At 39.5% G+C, this 18,323-nt stretch overlaps 1 protein-coding gene across 1 annotated transcript in view; it reads right to left on the bottom strand.

The window, feature by feature from the left end:
• Dnah5 (dynein, axonemal, heavy chain 5) overlaps positions 1-18,323 on the bottom strand; it is a 197,962-nt gene that overhangs the window by 27,879 nt on the left and 151,760 nt on the right. Inside the window, exons 63-69 of the mRNA XM_013013842.1 lie at positions 18,175-18,310; positions 17,346-17,662; positions 16,678-16,833; positions 15,694-15,876; positions 6,102-6,345; positions 5,024-5,138; positions 4,335-4,525 (exon numbers count right to left, since the gene is read on the bottom strand). Coding sequence (XP_012869296.1) covers positions 4,335-4,525; positions 5,024-5,138; positions 6,102-6,345; positions 15,694-15,876; positions 16,678-16,833; positions 17,346-17,662; positions 18,175-18,310 — 1,342 coding nt within the window. The remainder of the gene's footprint in view (positions 1-4,334; positions 4,526-5,023; positions 5,139-6,101; positions 6,346-15,693; positions 15,877-16,677; positions 16,834-17,345; positions 17,663-18,174; positions 18,311-18,323) is intronic.

Consider the following 18,323-nt stretch of genomic DNA (forward strand, 5'->3'; position numbering starts at 1 on the left):
AACCCAATACGCACCCAGCTAATTATAGAGAATTTCCCCCACCTATTTCAATAGCTCTCTGCGTGCCAGAAGGCTTCTGTTCTAGAAACATATGTATTTAGTCTTATCACCCTTGTTGAGCACAGTCCAAAGGATCTAAACCACATCACACACATTCCCTCAACTGATCCATAACAAAAATTCCCATATGGCACGGACAGCTGTCCGTGGTTCTGAGTCTTCAAAACCCACATTGCTGTCTCAGTACCCAAAGTAATAAATGACACATTAAAAATAGTATTGTTGCTACTTCAGAAAAACACAATAGGTAAGCAATTATAGTTAAATCAGAGAGCTGGGAAATTATTATGGGATAAGTTGTATTATTTAATATATAAAATCCAGCAAAATACTATAGGAAAAATAAGCTCTATGCATTTTTCTTATAAAGATAACCAATTCATTTGGCCATCTTTAGAAATCCTTCATGGAACAAAGTAGGTTATAGACAAATAATAATACTCAAATTGTTTATTGAGCCAATCTCTGCTTTATCCATGCACTGTGAGCATCACTAAATTGTTGTCTTTTGCCAAATCCATCTTAGTATATTTATAACGAGGTAAATGTAGCCTTCTAGCTATTTAAATGGAAATATGAGCTCATAAAGTGAAAGCAGATTGTTTTAACTCCAGGGAGCAGTTAAAGACCTAATGACAATGGCATTGTGGTGAATAAATATGGCACTAATTCCCATGGCAACTGCCTATTTTCCATCAAACTGAAAAGAATTAAGGTACTCTCCAGTAGATTATGGGAAAGGCTCTTTTTGGAAAAGAAAGGTAGTTCTTTGCTGGACAAAGCATTGTTCTGTGTTTGGAGGAGGGCTCCAAAGCTGCACAATGGGGTAAAAGCAATGATTGTTACTTGAGTGAAAGACCTATTCTTGGAATAACAAGTCACCAGAGCAAGCACACCCTTGATGCATAAATACCTAAGAAAGGAATCATTCACAGTAAATGCACAAGATGACAGAATTATATTCATTCTCCTCATTTCATAAACTCTTGCTTTGGCCCCCAAAAAGTTAAGATCTTGGTGCTTTGTAAAATTGTCATATTGTGTTTATTTAGTTAGTTTTATTGTAAAGGTGATGCAGAGAGGCTTACAGTTACCAGTCAGGAAATGAATACACTTCTTTTTGAACAGTTTCACCTCCTCTTTCATCTTCTCCCAGTTTTTCCCTCCCAACCTCCCTCCCTCACAAGTTGTAGAGCATATTTTCAACATAGTGTCCAGTGAGTATCACTACACTACATTTGTTCACCCTTTGTCACATTATTTTGTTATTTTGCTTTTGGGGGTTTTTCCCCCTCCTTTGTCACTGCTTTTGATTTCTGCATCTTGTGTCTTGTACGTAAGTTTTGGGGAAAGTAAGGGTGAGCACAAAAATGGCATGTTTTTGTAATGAAATATTAATGTCAGTTATACCACACACTTGAAAGAGATGCTGTGGCTCAAGTGTTAGAGCAAAAGGAGCTCAGTTAAAGTGTCCAGGCCCAGAGTTCAAGCCCCAGGACTGGCAAAAATAAAATAAAATGAATTTTTTAAATAGGCCTATACCACATAATCATAAAGAGAGGAAAAATCATAAAGGACAAAAAGCTACAGAAATTGTAAAAGGTCACCTAAGCGGAGCCATTGTCATCTGACTGGTGAATAGAACCAGTAGCAGAATACCTTCCTTAGACCCTTTGGGTACTGTAATAGAACACCATATGCTGCTTCTACACAACCATTCTGGGAATCAGGAAGTCTACGATAGAGACACCAGCAGTTTGGTGTGTGGGCCCTCCTGTCCCATTTGCTTCTAGGCGCATTAATCTCGTCGACGCGGGCCTTGTCCTCGTTGGGTAAGCAAACGCGAAGTTCTCACTTCTCATAATCACACGTGCTCATCCAGCACGGAAGAGGAGTCACAGCAAGTACAGCGCTTTTCACAGTCACCTTCACATGTATTTTGACTGTGACATAAATTTTACTATTTTTTATCGATTGAAAAACCAAAATTTGAAAATATGAAATGGCCTGCTCAAAGCTACTCCTCAAGAAAGTAGCAAGACCAACATATGAACTTGCATTTTCCTAACGGTAGCTTTCAGTCAACTTGCTATCACAGGTCAGAGTTTGGTTTGTGGATTCTCTTTCCTCTCTATCTGCCTCCACTTCCTCCTCTTTCTCTCTTCCTCTCTCCCTCTTCCTCTCCCTCCTTCTCTTTCTCTTTCCCTCTCCTCTCTCTCTCTCTCCCCCCCTCTCCATTTCTCCATCTCCCAATTTTTTGTATCCAACCCTTGAACCATTGCTGCTCATTTACATCTATGCTTTATTTTCCAGCTTTCCTAAAGCCAGACATAGGAGTGATGACTACTGGGTATGTGGAGATACAGCCCCTGAGACAAACGCACAGCTGTAGGAGCTGCCTTCCCCTCTCCAAAGAATTTTTAACACATTGCCAATTTCTGGAACCAGTGAGGAGTCATCCAGCCAGTGGAGATTTCCCAATGGGAAGTTATTCTTGACATTCTTAATTCAGGCATGGCATGCATTTTCTCATGGAAAGAAAAGTACACGCAATGTCCACATGTGGTTGACACATTGCAAATCATACAGTTTGGTAGGCTGTGGCAAATATGAGATTTATGAGTCAGAGGAATAACAGCTAAAACATTCCCTTTGGTCACTTTCTTGATAAACAGTCCTCGCACATCTTTCAATCTTTTCAGGCTTCCATTTTCACCTCTACAGAACAAGACTGGCAAATATATGCAGTCATAATGCTAAGAATTCACATACTTCACGTACATCCCAACACGGACCACGGGCTCAGCACACAGCCACTGCCACCTTGTCTTCAGCGCTCTGTTCTGGTTAGTCTGATGCGGGCATAGGCTGGACACATTTCTGTGCATTATTTATAATATTATATGATTTATAATATGCAATATTATAAATAGCATAATATAATATTATAATATATAATAATTCATGAAAAAAATTCTACAGGACACATGAGATTAATTATGCTGTAGATTTTTTTTTAGTCATTTGGTGTAGATGATCTTTTCAAGGGCTTTAAAAATTATTTTAAAAACTTAAAATACTATTCAGAGGATGCTATGGTCTAAATGTTTGTATCCCTCTCACCCCAAAATTTATACAGTGAAACCTTATCCCCCAACTCTGCTGGCCTCAGGAGGCAGAGCCAGTGGGTGTGAAGGTCAGATGAGATCATCAAGGCTCCTCCTCCACAGTTAGTGATCAGTGCTCTCACTGGAAGCAAGAAGAAGACCTGCTTCTCTGCTCTGCTCTGCCTCCTACCAGGAGAGAATGCCATCCACACCCCAGAAGAGGGACCTGATCTTTCTGTGCCCTGGCCTCCAGAACTGGGAACAAGTAAGTTTTAGTGTTGGTAATTTGTTATGAGCAAACATTCCACAGCATGTTTACAAGTCTTTGTCTCCCAGATTTCCATTTGTTTGTATTGTTCTAATGATCCAAGGGATCTACCTGGAATCAACACTTGGAAAAGTGAAGAGTTATAATCAGTGGGACGATCTGTACAACCCGCTCATCCTCTGCTCTAGTGATCCTGATCATTTTCCTAGAGCTCCTTCTTACCATACTAACTACCACTAAGACACCTGAACACTGTCTGTTCCCTACCTTCAATGTTCTTCTTTTAAATGTCCCTTTGATGGGCAGTGGCTTTATAGAGGTAGCCTAGCAGAGATTGTGTGGTGGTGAGCCCATCCTGTACCTTGAATACAGTTGTAGGTACATAGATCTACATATGTGATAAAACAGTACAAAAAAAAACCAATTGAATTTGCCTATGACGGTCATCTCTTTCAAGTCTCAACCACCTGCCCACCTCTAAAGAAAGCCTTGAAGAGATAACATTGAGGACTCCATTAAAGCTTCAAACTTCTCCCATCTTTCCTCATACCTATGCTCCATCTCCCATTTCCTGCTGTTGTTTTCCATATACACTATAGTCTCCCATGCTACATAATTAACTTAGCGTTCACTACGTGATGTGTCTTCCCGGAACCCATGTGCACTCTGACAAGGTGTTTTGATCATTGGCATGCCTATGTCAATACTCTGGAACACAGTAGGTCTTCAGGAAGTGTCCATTATTCATTCAACAAGTGAGCAAATAAAAAATGCCACGCAAGCACATCTTAAAGGAAATGCCAGGAAGCTACTATGAGCAAAATATAATTTTCCAATACAGCCAAGGGCCTTCGGAATGATTTTGACACTTGCTTCTGTGTACAATGCATTCTACTGACCTTTAATAAGAGGAAGAAACTCTTCGTGCCTGACTCGGTTTCTCTGCATGTCAATCTTTAGAGTGAGCAACAAAGTGAACAGGAATTTGTGCTCCTCATACAAGCCGCGAGCAGCATACTTGTACACTTCGAACGTCATGTGCTCGATGATATTAGCGATCCTCTTGCTTGTAATTGGGCTCCTGCCAGCCCTGAGGGAGAAAACACTGAAATCAGGTGCAGCCCACTGCCCTTTTTAGTTGTCTCTAAAAGCAGTGTCTTTAAAAGAGAATAAGTAATTTTAGAGGGCCCGTTCTTGTTTTTATGCATCAAGTGTAAGCCTCCTAAATCGAAGATAACAAGTATTCTCTCAACATGAAATCACATAACGGAATCCTCAACATTGTCTAAATCAATTTTACCCACAGGGCATGATCACTCACAACAATGTGTTGGGAATTTTCCTGGTTAGCAGAAACACTTGAAACCAAAGGATTCAAATCAGCAGATGAAGAGTTGGTATAATTTTCTCTGAGCATAAAGTGATGAATCAGAATGATTTGTTAACACACTGGTAATTACATTAATCTGAGCTTTGGAAAAGGTTTAAAAAAGACTTCCTAACAAAGGAGAAGGAAATCATAAATGTAAGGTCATCATTCTAATCCGTGGATAAAGAATTCAGCCAGGCTCCCTGAATGCAGACGTACCTGGCTAAGGAAAGGTCAAACAAGCCCAGAAACTGACGGAGCGAAGTCTGATACATTTCATTAACCAAGCGCATCTCCGTGATGAGGAAGTAGAGGATGCTGCCTCGAGTAGCAACTGAAAGACAGAGACCAAGGTTGCGTGGACTGCGTGAGTGTAAAATAAATGAGACCTGCAGACACAGCAGCCTAGACTCTACATTAAAATGTGTTCTGTTACTTTGTCTTCTCCATGGGCCTACCAGGAAAAAGATAGAAAGCAATGCTCATTTATTTATTCATCTATGCTATGTTTATGGACAAGCTTTATGTCTTAAGCAAATGGTACCTCTCATTTCAGAACCACTGGACACCTTTGTCAATATATCTTACTATATTTTAGCAGAGGCAGCCAAGACAGCCAAGGAATTTCAGAGGTTTTTACAGTATCGCCCAGGAATAGATATGGCCAGCATTTAGGTCCTCATTCTGAAGCTTGTGAAGAATTTGTACTTAATACTTATTTCAAGTTTGCAAAATAAGCAATCCCAAAGGTATGGCTCCTGATGAGACAGTTTCACCTGTTTTCCTAGGAGACATGATAAATTAGTAATTTATCTAATTTATCTAATGAGGGATTAATTCAGCTGCCAGTGAATATATGTTTGCAAATGAGAATCAACACCAGGGAACCACCTTCCTAGCACAAAGTCTGTGAACAAAATACTGGCATAGTTTTCAAGTGCTAAACAACTAGTGAACAGACTACGGTACCACACTAATTTCTACAATGCCACCCATCTCCAGTCAAGACTTTTTTTAATCTCACTTTTTTTCTTATTCTTCAGTGCATAAAAACTTTGAAAGATTTCCTGACTACCGTGATTTGCATCTAGAGGGCTTATACCATTATATAGTTTGGTTGGTTTTTTTCCACCTCCAAATTATAGAACTTCTCAAAAGCAATGCCATGAACTCTAATTGGCTGCCCCATTTTGCAAAGTCCTTTGTATCATTTCCTGACTTCATTCAATTTCTCTAATTCTCATTTCCTTTCTTGCTCCAATTTCCAGTGGCATTTGTCCCTCATTACTAGACTCACCAGGCCTGTACTCCTCTCGGGCTGAGTTAATTTGAATTTCCGTCTCAGCAGAAATTTCCAGCTTCTGTGTCACCTCCTCGGCTGTCTTCTTGGTGTTGCTCAACACAATGATGAGACTCTCATCTTCCACCAGGGACCCCTGGGTACTTGTCAAGCGGTAAAGCAAATTGTCTTCAAGTTCCTTCATCCTTCTTTTGTTTGCAGTTACATCTTCCATAAGGTGAGTTCGCTCTTTCTCCAATTCCTGTTAATTTGCATAAATACATTTCCTTCATAAATTAACTATTTGGGGGAAGGAATATTCTGTAAAAAATGAACCCAGTCAGCTGCTCTTGAGTATCTGTATTTTACTATATTTATCATAGCTGACTGCAAGACTCATAAACATCAACAAAAAAAGGAAGAAAATTGATAAAAGGAAGAATAGATAGAATGAGGTGTCTCTAGAAGCTTGTTTAAAAATATTGTCAGTATACTATTGTCATTCATTTATTTCCTAGGTCAAATACTTGTATTTTGGGGGGGGTCCGGTCATGGGGCCTGAACTCTGGGCCTGGGTGCTGTCCCTCAGATCTTCAGCTCAAGGCTAGTGCTCTACCACTTGAGCCACAGCGCCGCTTCCGGCTTTTTTCTTTTTGCTTATGTGGTGCTGAGGAATCGAACCCAGGGCCTCAGGCATGCAAGGCAAGTGCTCTACCACTGAGCCACCTTCCCAGCCCAAGGCAAATACAATCTTGCCGCGAAAGTAAAAATGTGTGTGTATGTGTGCATGCACACGCACATGTGTGCATGTATATATCAGTACTGGAAATTTAACTTGAGGCCTTTCTTGCTTAACTAATGCCTCAGCTCCACACATGGTCCTTTTGCTTTTAGTTTGTTTTCCATGTTGGCCTTCATTGTACCTTTGCTCTGGCTGGACTCATGTCACAATCTTCCTACACATTTCCAAATAGTTGGGACTGCAGGCATATGTAAACATGCCTAGCTAGTTTTTGATTTAGAGTCTCACAATCTTGTGTGAAGCACCATGTCATTCTTTTTTTGTTTTGTTTTGTCAGTCGTGGGACTTGAACTCTGGGCCTAGGCACTGTCCCTCAGCTCTTGACAGCTCAAGGAGATCACTCTACTGCTTAGTGCCACTTCCAACCATGTCATTCTTTAAAGGTAAAATTTATTTGAAGACAAATACACAGACCTTAGATTCTATATATTTATTCAGTTTATATTCTTTCTTAAAAGAGTTTGCCATTGTTTGGATGTGATTATTTCAAGTGTGCTGGGTGAAATAGTATGCAGGTCTATGAGAAGTAATTCTCCATAGCTAAGTAGGTATTCTAAGCTGATATTATAGATACCTTGACATTGAAACTTTTAAAATCAGAGCATGGTAACAATGGGATGTATAAGACACTATGTTGAAAATGAATGTTACAACTTGGGGGGCAGGGGGCAGCTGGGGAGGTAGTGAGGGAAGGGATAGTAGGGAAAAAACAAAGGAGGAGGTAACAATGCTCGATAAGAAATGTACTCATTACCTTACTCATGTAACTGTAACCCTCTGTATACTATTTTTACAATAAAAAACACATTTTTTAAAAAGCTGATGCCTGTGATCCTAGGACTCGGTAGTCAAGGCAGAATCGTCAAGAGCTCAAGGCCAGGCTTGTCTATATAATAACACCTTGGTTCAACAAGATACTAAAATCACTGGGCTTTGGTGGTTCGCATCTGTAATCCTAGCTACTTAGGAGGCTGAGATCTGAGTATCACGGTTCAAAGCCAACCCTGGCAGAAAAGTCCGTGAGACTCTTATTGCCAATAAACCACTAGAAAACCAGAAGTGGCACTGTGGCTCAAGTGGAAGAGCACTAACCTTGAGCACAAAGAGGCTCAGGGACAGTGCCCAGGCCCTGAGTTCAAGCCCCAGGACAGGCAAAAAAAAAAAAAAGGAAACTAACATAATTAAATTTTGAAAACTGAAAAATATTGGCCTGAAAAAACTTTCCCCTTTCTCCAAAAGAAGTAAAGCTTTGCATGTTTTCTAAAAAGAACTGTTCTAGTTAGCTAGAAGAGTGGCGTTTGGGACTATCACTCTCCTCTCTGGTTCTTTCTTTCCCTTAGCATCATGGAGAGGAACAAAGAAGGAAATGCAAGTGACATTGAATGTGACAAAAGAGCTATCCCCCCATCATGCCCCTCCCCCATCGTGCCCCTCTCCAACAACAGAGATAATACTTTGCTAGAACCAAAGTAAATTCTACATGAGAGTTACATGAGAGATTTTAACATCAAAGCTTAAAAAAAAGAATTAAAAAGAAATGGAAAATAGTAAAGTTAAATTGTGTATGTGAGCCAGTCCTGGGTCTTGAACTCCGTCCAGGCTTAGATGCTGTTCCTGAGCGTTTTTGTTCAAGGCTAACAGTCTACCACTTGACTTATACTTTACTTCCAGCTTTGTGGTGGTTAATTGGAGAGAAGAATCTCTCAAACTTTCCTGCCCAGAGCTGACTTAAAAACCATGCTACTCCTGAGAAGCTAGGATTATAGATGTAAGCCAATGGTATCTGACTTTAAATTTACCTTTTTGAAAAGAAGATAGATTCAGGATTTCTTTTGAAAAGTTTTGTAAATATATTGCACACTCACAATGGACCAAACCACATTAATAATTTAAAAAATTATGACTAATTCCACATAGCTTTGGGTCTAGGATTAAATGCAGATGCCTGAAGAACAAAGTCACAAGAAAGTACTTCTGGAATTTGGAGTGTGACTCACTTTGTGTCCAAGGAGTGCAAAGTTCTCTGGACATAAAGTGCCACATTCAAATTCCTAGAGCAACTTCAGAAAGGAAAACACTCTGAGCATTCAGGATATGGCCCAGGAGGGCTTCTGATTCCACTCTTTCTTCTTTGAGAGAACTAGACATCTAAGCCATGGTGAATCATATAATTCATATAAATAGAGAAAAGAGGAGCTAGACCTAGCCAAAACTGTCATTGTTAATCATTATGCACGTTCTTTCACTGAGAAACATGGAGTTAAAAATAAAGCTTATAATGGTAAAACCCCATGGTCTCTGCTTTCTGTTCTGCATAGTTAATGCCTGATTGTATAGCTGTGGTAGATAAGACCCTACCAAACGTTTATCTCATGATCTAAAACCCAGGAGCTAGGTCCAGGGTTATTTTAGAAAAGACAAATTTTTTCTTTAAGAAAAAAACATTTCCGAACTTCCATCAGTTCTTTATTGAGCTGTGGCAACTCCAGAAAAACCTGTACGATTGCTTCCATCCGGCCACATGTGAAAGCCTCCATCCGGCTACATGTGAAAGCCTCCATCCGGCCACATGTGAAAGCCTCCATCCGGCCACATGTGAAAGCCTCCATCCGGCTACATGTGAAAGCCTCCGTGGTGGTTATTCGAATTCATTTATTCACTAAATGGGAATTTCAAATTTCAAGAAATGGGGAAATTAGAATAAACATGTGACATTTTATGGTTGCTATAAAATTCCTTTTGATAACAGTTACCGTCAAAGTCCTCCCATTAGAGTTGCACTACAAAATAAAGTCATCATGTTTTAATTTTTTTTCAAAAAAATCATAACCTTCATTCTGAGTTCCTACAGGTGAACACTGTAAAGTTCTTGATTTCTGAATGCCAGGGGAGAAGAGGAAAAAGGAAAGGGAAAGGAAGGCAGGAAAAGGAAGGGAAAGAAGGGAAGGAAGGCAGGGAAAGGAGGTAATGAGAAGGGAGGAGAAGGAGACATCTTGACAGCAGAATGGCACATGTTTGAATCAATACATGCACCATCTATAACTCCACAGGCCTCAGGTCTCTCATTTGCCAAACCGACATAGAAATAGCTAACACAATGATGGTGAGGACATCACCAGCGACACAGCTAAGCCAGAGACTGTATTAAGATGGTTGCTCACAATGTGTCTCTTACCTTCCATCTCTTTCTGATTCATTTCCAGCAGAATGTCAGAAGCACAATAATGCTCATTGGGAAAGTAAGACATCTGAATAATCACCTTGGCAGTTGTCACAAAGTAAGTTCCACTACTAGGTATGCATCCATAGGAAAGGAAATCAATACTTAAGAAACATCTACACTATTGTACTAACTGCAGTATGATTTGGAATAGCCAAGATAAGGAATCATTCATCAGTGTTAGACACACACATATACATACACACACACACATACACACATACACTACACCATACCATACCACACACACACACACACACACACACACACACACATAAAAAGGAATATCATTCTGCTACAAGAGTGAGTAAAATCCTGTCATTTGCAACAACATGGAAGAACCTAGAAGACATTATGTTAAGTGAAACACGAAATATATATTCTCACTTATCTGTGGAAGCTAAAAATAATAAATACCTTCATAAGAGAAAAATAATGATTTTCATGGCTGGAAATGGTAAGGAGCTTGAGAAGGGATGGAGAGAGGAATTGTACATAAGTCTAATTGGATAAGACGTATCATTTCTTCACAATAGTATAACTACAGTTGACAATAACTAATTACAAAATAATAGTCAGGAGGCTTTTAATATCCCCAATACAAAGAAATGATAAATGTTGGAGGTGATAGCTATATCGCTTACTTTGATCAGATCTGTACCCATGTATTAAAACTTCACACTACAGCCAGTAAAAATACACAGCATTGATCAAGATGTATCACATTCATAAACTGCTGCGTTACATGGCAACCTTTTTGCACAACTACTTAAGGATCATTTAAAATTGAAAAAAATGAATGTACACTTAAACTTGATACAAGACAAATAATTTCACATACTATTGTGCAATTATATAATGAAGTCCCTTAAAAGAGAGGAGAAAGGGAAGTTTCAGATCTTCAGCTTGGAATGCTGAAGACTCTGTGTCACCAGGGGACACAGCCACAATCAGCACCACTTCATCTCAATTCTTCCCTCACAGTTACCTTTTATCTTCTGTCCATTTTTCCCAGTTAGCACCACAGCCCTCACTGAGGCTTTAATTCTTCCCTGGCTATCATTGGTCTCCCTGCGGACCTCCTGTTCCTCCTCTGTGATCATTTTTCACTTTCCCAGTCATCCAGAGGATCTTTAGTTACTTGGAAAGGGCCAAAGTTCTCACCGTATTTTATAAATCTGTTACACTCTACATTTCATCTCTACTTGAGAAGCCTGGGGTTTTAGCTAAAAGCATGCTTCCGTGTTGCTTTTGAAAGCCATTACGAATAAAAATGGCAGTAATATATGCAATAAAGTAAACATCAAGCAACTATTGCTTAATAGTAACTGAACAGACAAAGCAGTACAGTGATGGTTGTGTTCAAAATAATTATCAGTGTTACCAATGCTAATTGGATAAATTAGCCAATTAAGGTAACTTCCCACATTCCCAAACAATTAAAGAAACACTAAGAACTCTACCACCCCAAGTTTGAAGTCTATTCAAATAAACTAACATAGTTAATACAACTTAAAGTGCAGTTTGGAATTGCATAAACAATCTGTGTACGAAATAGAAGGCAATAAATGAACATAAGAGTATGACTGTGGTTATGGGAAAAAGAACTATTATGTGTGAGAGAAATAGAACAATTATTGTTTTTATTCAAAATGAAAAGACAAGATCTACTTTGGAATATGATTTGATAGGTGTTTTCATTTATATGGCTGATATAAACATATTTCTGTTAAATTACCACTTTAGCTCCACCAATACATAAAAAGATAGTCCTTTTTAAATTAAGGTAATAGGGAAAAATGCATTTGTTCATCAAATAGATGATCTTTTAGCAAAGATAGATGATAGATAGAGATAAATATACAGATAGATATTCAGATACAGGTAAACATTTGTGCTAAGTGTACTACATAATATATGCAAACTGAAAAATTTTATGAAGTTGTGATTATGATAACTTTTGTTGAAACAATGTATCAGGTGAATAAAGTACAGAAAGTTTTTTTGTTTTTTTTTCAGAAAGTTTTTTAACTCATAAATATATTTGTTATAAAATGCTCATAAAAGTGCCCTAACCAAGACACAAAGGAAAGCTAAAATTATTTGTGTACATAAATCTGAGCTAGGACCAAATTTTCTGAAATCAGTCCATGGAAGGAACTATTCAGTTTTCATTTTTCAAAGTGTCACAAGGTTTCATTAGCAAAGGTAATTTCTCTTTTGTCCTTTACACAGGTAATTAACATGGAAAATTTAATGGGATTACAGAAAGTATTTTTTCTATCACCAGTAAGCTTATGATACCAATGTCTACTATATTTTTACATTACACAAGCCTATTTCTTTATCAAAAAGGCTTTATCCTTGCTGAAAAAAATTTTATAGATCTCTTCCATGCTGGCTATGAGTTTAATCCCTAAGGCTGAGAAAAATAAATGAATGTAGAATAGGAGTATGGCCTAGTGGCAGAGTGCTTGCCCAGCATGCACGAAGCCCTGAGTTTGATTCCTTAGTACCACAGATACAAAAAAATTAATAAAACCATTAGAATAAAAGAGATAAATAGAAGTCACCAAAAAGAGAATGCATCTTTAAAAATAATAATAAATAAATAACTATTGATGCACAAAGAAAACTGTGAAATCATTTTCAAAATCATTTTTAAATGAAATCATTTTAAAATCCTGTTTTCTAGGCAGACATGGTGACACATGCCTACGTTCCCAGCTACTTAGAAAGCACAGATGCAGATGGATGCACAAAGGTCACCAGTTTGAAACCAGCCATAGCAAAATTAATGAGACATTGACTCTCAAAAAGTTATTTTAAAAAATGAAAAGTAAGGGCACAACTTAAGTGGCAAAGCATTTGGTAACAAGTATGAGGCCTTAGGTCCTTTGCTCAGTGCCACAAAAGCAGACAAGCAATGAATATATCAAATCTGTTTCCTTGCATTTGTTTTGTTTCCTGGGGACGAGGTGAGACTTGAACATATGTCCAGTATATGAGTGAGCACACATGAGCACCAGGTTATGTCTGCTAATAATGCCTCCCCCTGCACCTCTATTCCCAGACATCAGACAGCAGGTGATTCATGAAATCACCTTTCCTGGGTCAGAACTTCTTTCTGCAGGAAGGTTCACTCTCCTAGAAGCAGGACTCCACTGCAGTGAAGCTATCTTCCGTCCACGCCCACACCTCCTCAGTGCTCTCCAATGTTGATTCCTAACTGTGGGGACTTCCCAACTTCCATTTATAATTATCGAGGAAAAGTGATGGCTGCCAGAGATACTGCACTGTCAATGAAATCAAAAGAGTACTTGGACTTAAAATGTATATATCTCTGCATCTATAAGGCATAGAAATAGGCCATTCTCCATGAGGTCATTAGATTATAGGAAATCACCCAGAGCACCAGAGATCAGCTCACATCCAATTATCCACCATGAACCACCAAGGCTATTCAGCCATTCAGCAGCAGGAGCAGGTTCCAGAAAATGATGAGAAGAACAGACAAAAAAGAAAAGGCTTCCTAGAGGAAGTAGCCAACTTAAAAAAGTAAGTCCAACAATTCATGTCAGACATCATAAGGCTTTATTTTAGAAAATAAATAGAGATACGTGTTGCGTCACCATGAGCATTAGGGTGAGATGGCCTTCTGCTGTGTATACAGAACACTTGTCTACTGGTGCTGGCCATACTCCTTAGAAGAAGTTTTTGTTCTGTTTTGTTTTGTGCAGCAACTGGGCTTGAACTCAGGGTCTCATGTTCTCTCTCAGCTTTGCTTGCTTACATCTGGTGCTCTCTCACTTGAGCCATGACTCTAATCTGGCATTTTGTTCCCTTATTGAAGATGGAGATTTGAGGACTTTGCCCAGGCTGGCCTAGAACCAAGATGGCCAGATCGCAGCCTCCTGAATAGTCAGGAGGACGGGTGTGAGACACTGGTACCCAGCTGAAAGAATCGGTTACCATCAGTGTGGACAAAAGTAAAGAAGTCATTTTTCTGAAGGTACTTGATTTTCCCCCAAAATAAAAAACAAGTCTAGCTGTGGATCCATATTGGCTCTGTGAGACTAAGCGACATTTTCTCAAGGACGCTTTGCCGCCCCTTGCTGCCCCCACTGCCGACAAGTACAGCTCAGTGCTGTGATCAGGTTTTGTGTTGTTTTGTTCTAACATCTGTACGAGTGAATGACTTTTTTCAAGGAAACCGCATGCATCTCAACTGAATACAGTAATAGAACTAAGAGCCAGCGCATCGTGCAGACTGCACCGGGGCTCCCGACCACCCCAAAGCCAACGCTGTCGGCGAAAGCAGACCCCTGACATGTGACAGATGCTACAGGACACCCCTGGGACTCCCACTTGCTCAGCAACACAGGCTGCTGAGCAACAACCTCAATCTTTCTGGAAGTCATTGCATGACAGTGCTCAATTTCTCAAACTAACTCTATTGGGATCCCACAGAGGACTCAAAGATGGAAGGTTGTTATTAGCTCACTGTTTAATCTGTGATTGGAGCTACAACATTGGCTCCTGACACCACGCTGAGGTCAGCCAGACACATACATTTCTGAAGCTGGATTAAGGTTCCTAAGGCTACTATCAACTTTATGAATCTATGAGTCACATGCAGTAAGTTAAAAATAAAGAGAAAATTTGGAGAAAAAGGAAAAGAAGGCCAGAGAACAGAAGAGAATGAGAAAGAGAGTAACACATATAGAGCTAGAAGAGCAGGCTGGATACGACACACAGAAAGAAGAGATGGTGGGAAGTGAAGACTCAAAGGTGTTGCCAGTGGTTTTGACCTAATAAATCCTCAGGTCAGCATGGAAGGGGCCATGAAGGAAACTATGCTCACTGCTATGAAATTCTGGAGAAAGTCAGTAGTATTTTCAAGAGTTCCCACACTTTGGCCATGGTGGTCTCATTAATAGTCTCGGTATTTCGGAGCTTAAGCTTCACATGCATCCTAAAGGAAACACTGACTTGAGAAAAGGCCTATAAGAAATATATATATATATATATATATATATATATATATATATATATATATATATATAATTCTTGGCCACTTTTTACTGGAAGTTAGAGGGTACCTGACCAAAGTCTACAATCAGAAGTTCCAAAACTTCACATCATCTATTCCGTCACACATAAAGCACTCTCCAGAACATATAATGTCAGTTGTTGTTGGCACAGAAAGTTTACATCTCTTATTCTAAAAGCATAGAAGGAATCAAATAAATGAAAACTTACATGTGTATGAGAAAACTGAAAGTCAACAGCTAAAGAGAAGTCCAGCTAGAACAAACTTTTCATGAAAAGTAAGCAATTGGAGACCAAAATAATGATAGTCTCATAGATACATCATCGGTATGGAGAAAGCAACCAATGATCAATGTGATAAATGGGGCATATAGGAAAACCATGGGTACATAATTGGTGAATAATTTCTTTTAGATTAAAAACAACTGATTTGGGATTAGTAGGAATAAGAGAGGAGAAGCCTTGTGACAACTTACGTTCATCAGTGAAAGACACAATGCAATAGAAAGGTAGTGTCACCGCCACACCTCACCCACCTGTTTCTCTGTGAGAATGACTCTCCCCAGTAGCTGGTCTTCCAGGCCTTTCATGGTGACAGTGAAGTCAATAATGGAGGTTCGAGCACTTATTTCTGGGGTGTAGGCTGGATTGGGCAGTTTGGTTGTAAGGTAGAGTTTGAAGCCATCCATAACATCTACTTCCTTGTCACCAACCTTCACCTTTTATTTTAAAAGAAAATTAAAAATAATGAAAAGGGTATACTTGGCTGTTTCCTTTTTTGTATATTTTGAGTACTGTTTTATCCAGTTTTTTGACTGGATATGATTTGTATACTCACATCTGTAATCCTATTCAGGAAGTTGAGATCTAGGACCATGATTTGAAACCAGGTAAGTCAATAAGACTTTTATCTCCAATAAACTACCAAAATACCAGAAGTGGAGCTGTGGCTCAAATAATAAAGCATTAGTGTTGAGCAAAAAAAGCACAGGGACAGCATTCAGGCCCCAAGTTCAAGCTCCATCTCACACACACACACACACACACACACACACACACTGTCATTAACTTGGCTTCAAGCCATTAGGATGGAAAGAAGCAAAGAAGCCTTGATTATAAAAATAAATTAGATATACAAAAAAGATTGGTTTTTTAATATTTTCGATCAGGAAGTACATCAAAGAAATTTTCCATTCACTACGGACTCTAATTTGCATCGCTACCTAGCAAGACAATCCCATATTGATGGGGTCTCCATGTTGACTCTGCATGGTTTTTTGTTTTTTGGGTTTTTTTTGCCAGTCATGGGGCTTGAACTTTGGGCCTGGGTTCTGTCCCTCAGCTCTTTAGCTCAAGGCTCGCACTCTACCACTTGAGCCACAGCACCACTTCTGGCTTTTTTCTGCTTATGTGGTGCTGAAGAATCGAACCCAGGGCCTCATGCATGCAAGGCAAGCACTCTACCATTGAGCCATCTTCCCAGCCCTGACTCTGCATGTTTTTATCTGAGTTTAACCTACCTTAAAGGTAGATCCAGCTTTAATAAAGTTCTTCTCCAAAACATTATCCAGAGCTGGATCCAGCTCCTCCCCAATGTCTTCAATAAGCAAAGGCCTTCCAAGAGAAAGACTGTCTTCCAGGTGGTTTCTGAAGTACTTGTGATTTAGAGACGTGATCTAAAAACAAGGTCACAGGTTATTCTCCACAGACAGGTCTCCATGCAAGGCTAAAGGCCTCTAACAACAGGAGGCAAGCACACCTTAATTTGGAAATCTACTGGGTGAAATGGCACAGAAAGTTTATCCCATTTCCATTGTTTCCTTTGCCAGATATGCCAGGAAGCACTATGTGATTCTTTTTTCCTCACAACAAACTTAGTGACAAATAGTAATAATCAGGAACTGTCCTTGTGAGTGCTGCACACATAACGTGCCACAGTTCTACCTTTCTGGATTTATCAAAGAGAGTCTGAGGGTACTGAAAGATGGCCTTCATGAAGATGAACACAAAGGCAAGTGATGAGATGGTTAAAAAAGAGATTTTTGTTATTGGGCTTAAAGCGAATCTGCTTCTGCTCTTCCTTGGATCATCCAATTGTATGCATAGCTTTAAACATTTCTTTATTCTTGGATTCTCAGTAATCTAAGGAGATAAAATTTGAGCAGTAGCATACTCAAACACAAATCACCTGCAGTTCATTCTGGCTTTCTTTATTCTTAATCCAGATCTTGCCTTGAGTCTGCGGATCAATTAGCAAAGGATAACGAGATGCCTTTGTGACAATAATTCCATTCTGGACAGACAGATCATCATTGGGCAGACCTTGGAGGCTCCACTCACTGATAGTGGGGGCATCAATCAGCATCTCATTCAGATTTAGATCCTTTCCGAATGGAATTTTCCGAGCTTTCATTTCTTTCTTCCAATCATTTAACAGCAGGTGTCGAAATTCTTGGTTAAATGGGCCAGAATAAGACAGAAAAGCTGTAGCCAACAATACATCCCCTAAAACACACACAAAAAAGAAACCGGTGAAATACGGCACAATCATCCTTGTCACTGCATACTACATATTATAATTTTAAATTCCACCAATCAAATCGTAAGCACCTGCTGTTGCCATTGGATAAATATGCAGATCGTGGTTAAGCAGGGCCCAAGTGGCCTAGCAAGTAATAACTGCAAGTAACCAAACATGGAATGATTTTGAGTTTTGTTGCAGGTGAGAGACTGATACACAGCAGCTCAGAAGACAGAGCCTTCATTCAGTATCGAGCAACATTCCTGTGTACTCAGTAGAATTCAAAAGTGACCTGATCATAATAACTGTAAAGGTCATCAGCTCATAGATAACATCATCCAAACCTCTGAACCGGCTGCGCGTGCACACGTGGGAGTTGTGCTTGCACATACACACGCGAGTTTGAAGTAATGCAGTGCTGTTTGATGAAAGCTTAAGCTTGCTAAGCCTCTATCAAGTGACTATATAAGCCCATTCGTAAGGGAATTTTACAGACCTACGAGTCGCTTGGTTTGTGCAGCGAACTCCTTGCTTTGCTCTGTCCACCGTGCCTTTTCTCCGGCCAAGCCCCTGATGAGCGTGGAAGCACTCTGCATCTTGTGCCTGCACCGCTCCGCATCCTCCAGCAGGGTCTAGAGACAAGCA

This window comes from Dipodomys ordii, unplaced genomic scaffold (assembly GCF_000151885.1).
Source record: "Dipodomys ordii isolate 6190 unplaced genomic scaffold, Dord_2.0 Scaffold21, whole genome shotgun sequence".
Classification (NCBI taxonomy): Eukaryota; Metazoa; Chordata; class Mammalia; order Rodentia; family Heteromyidae; genus Dipodomys; species Dipodomys ordii.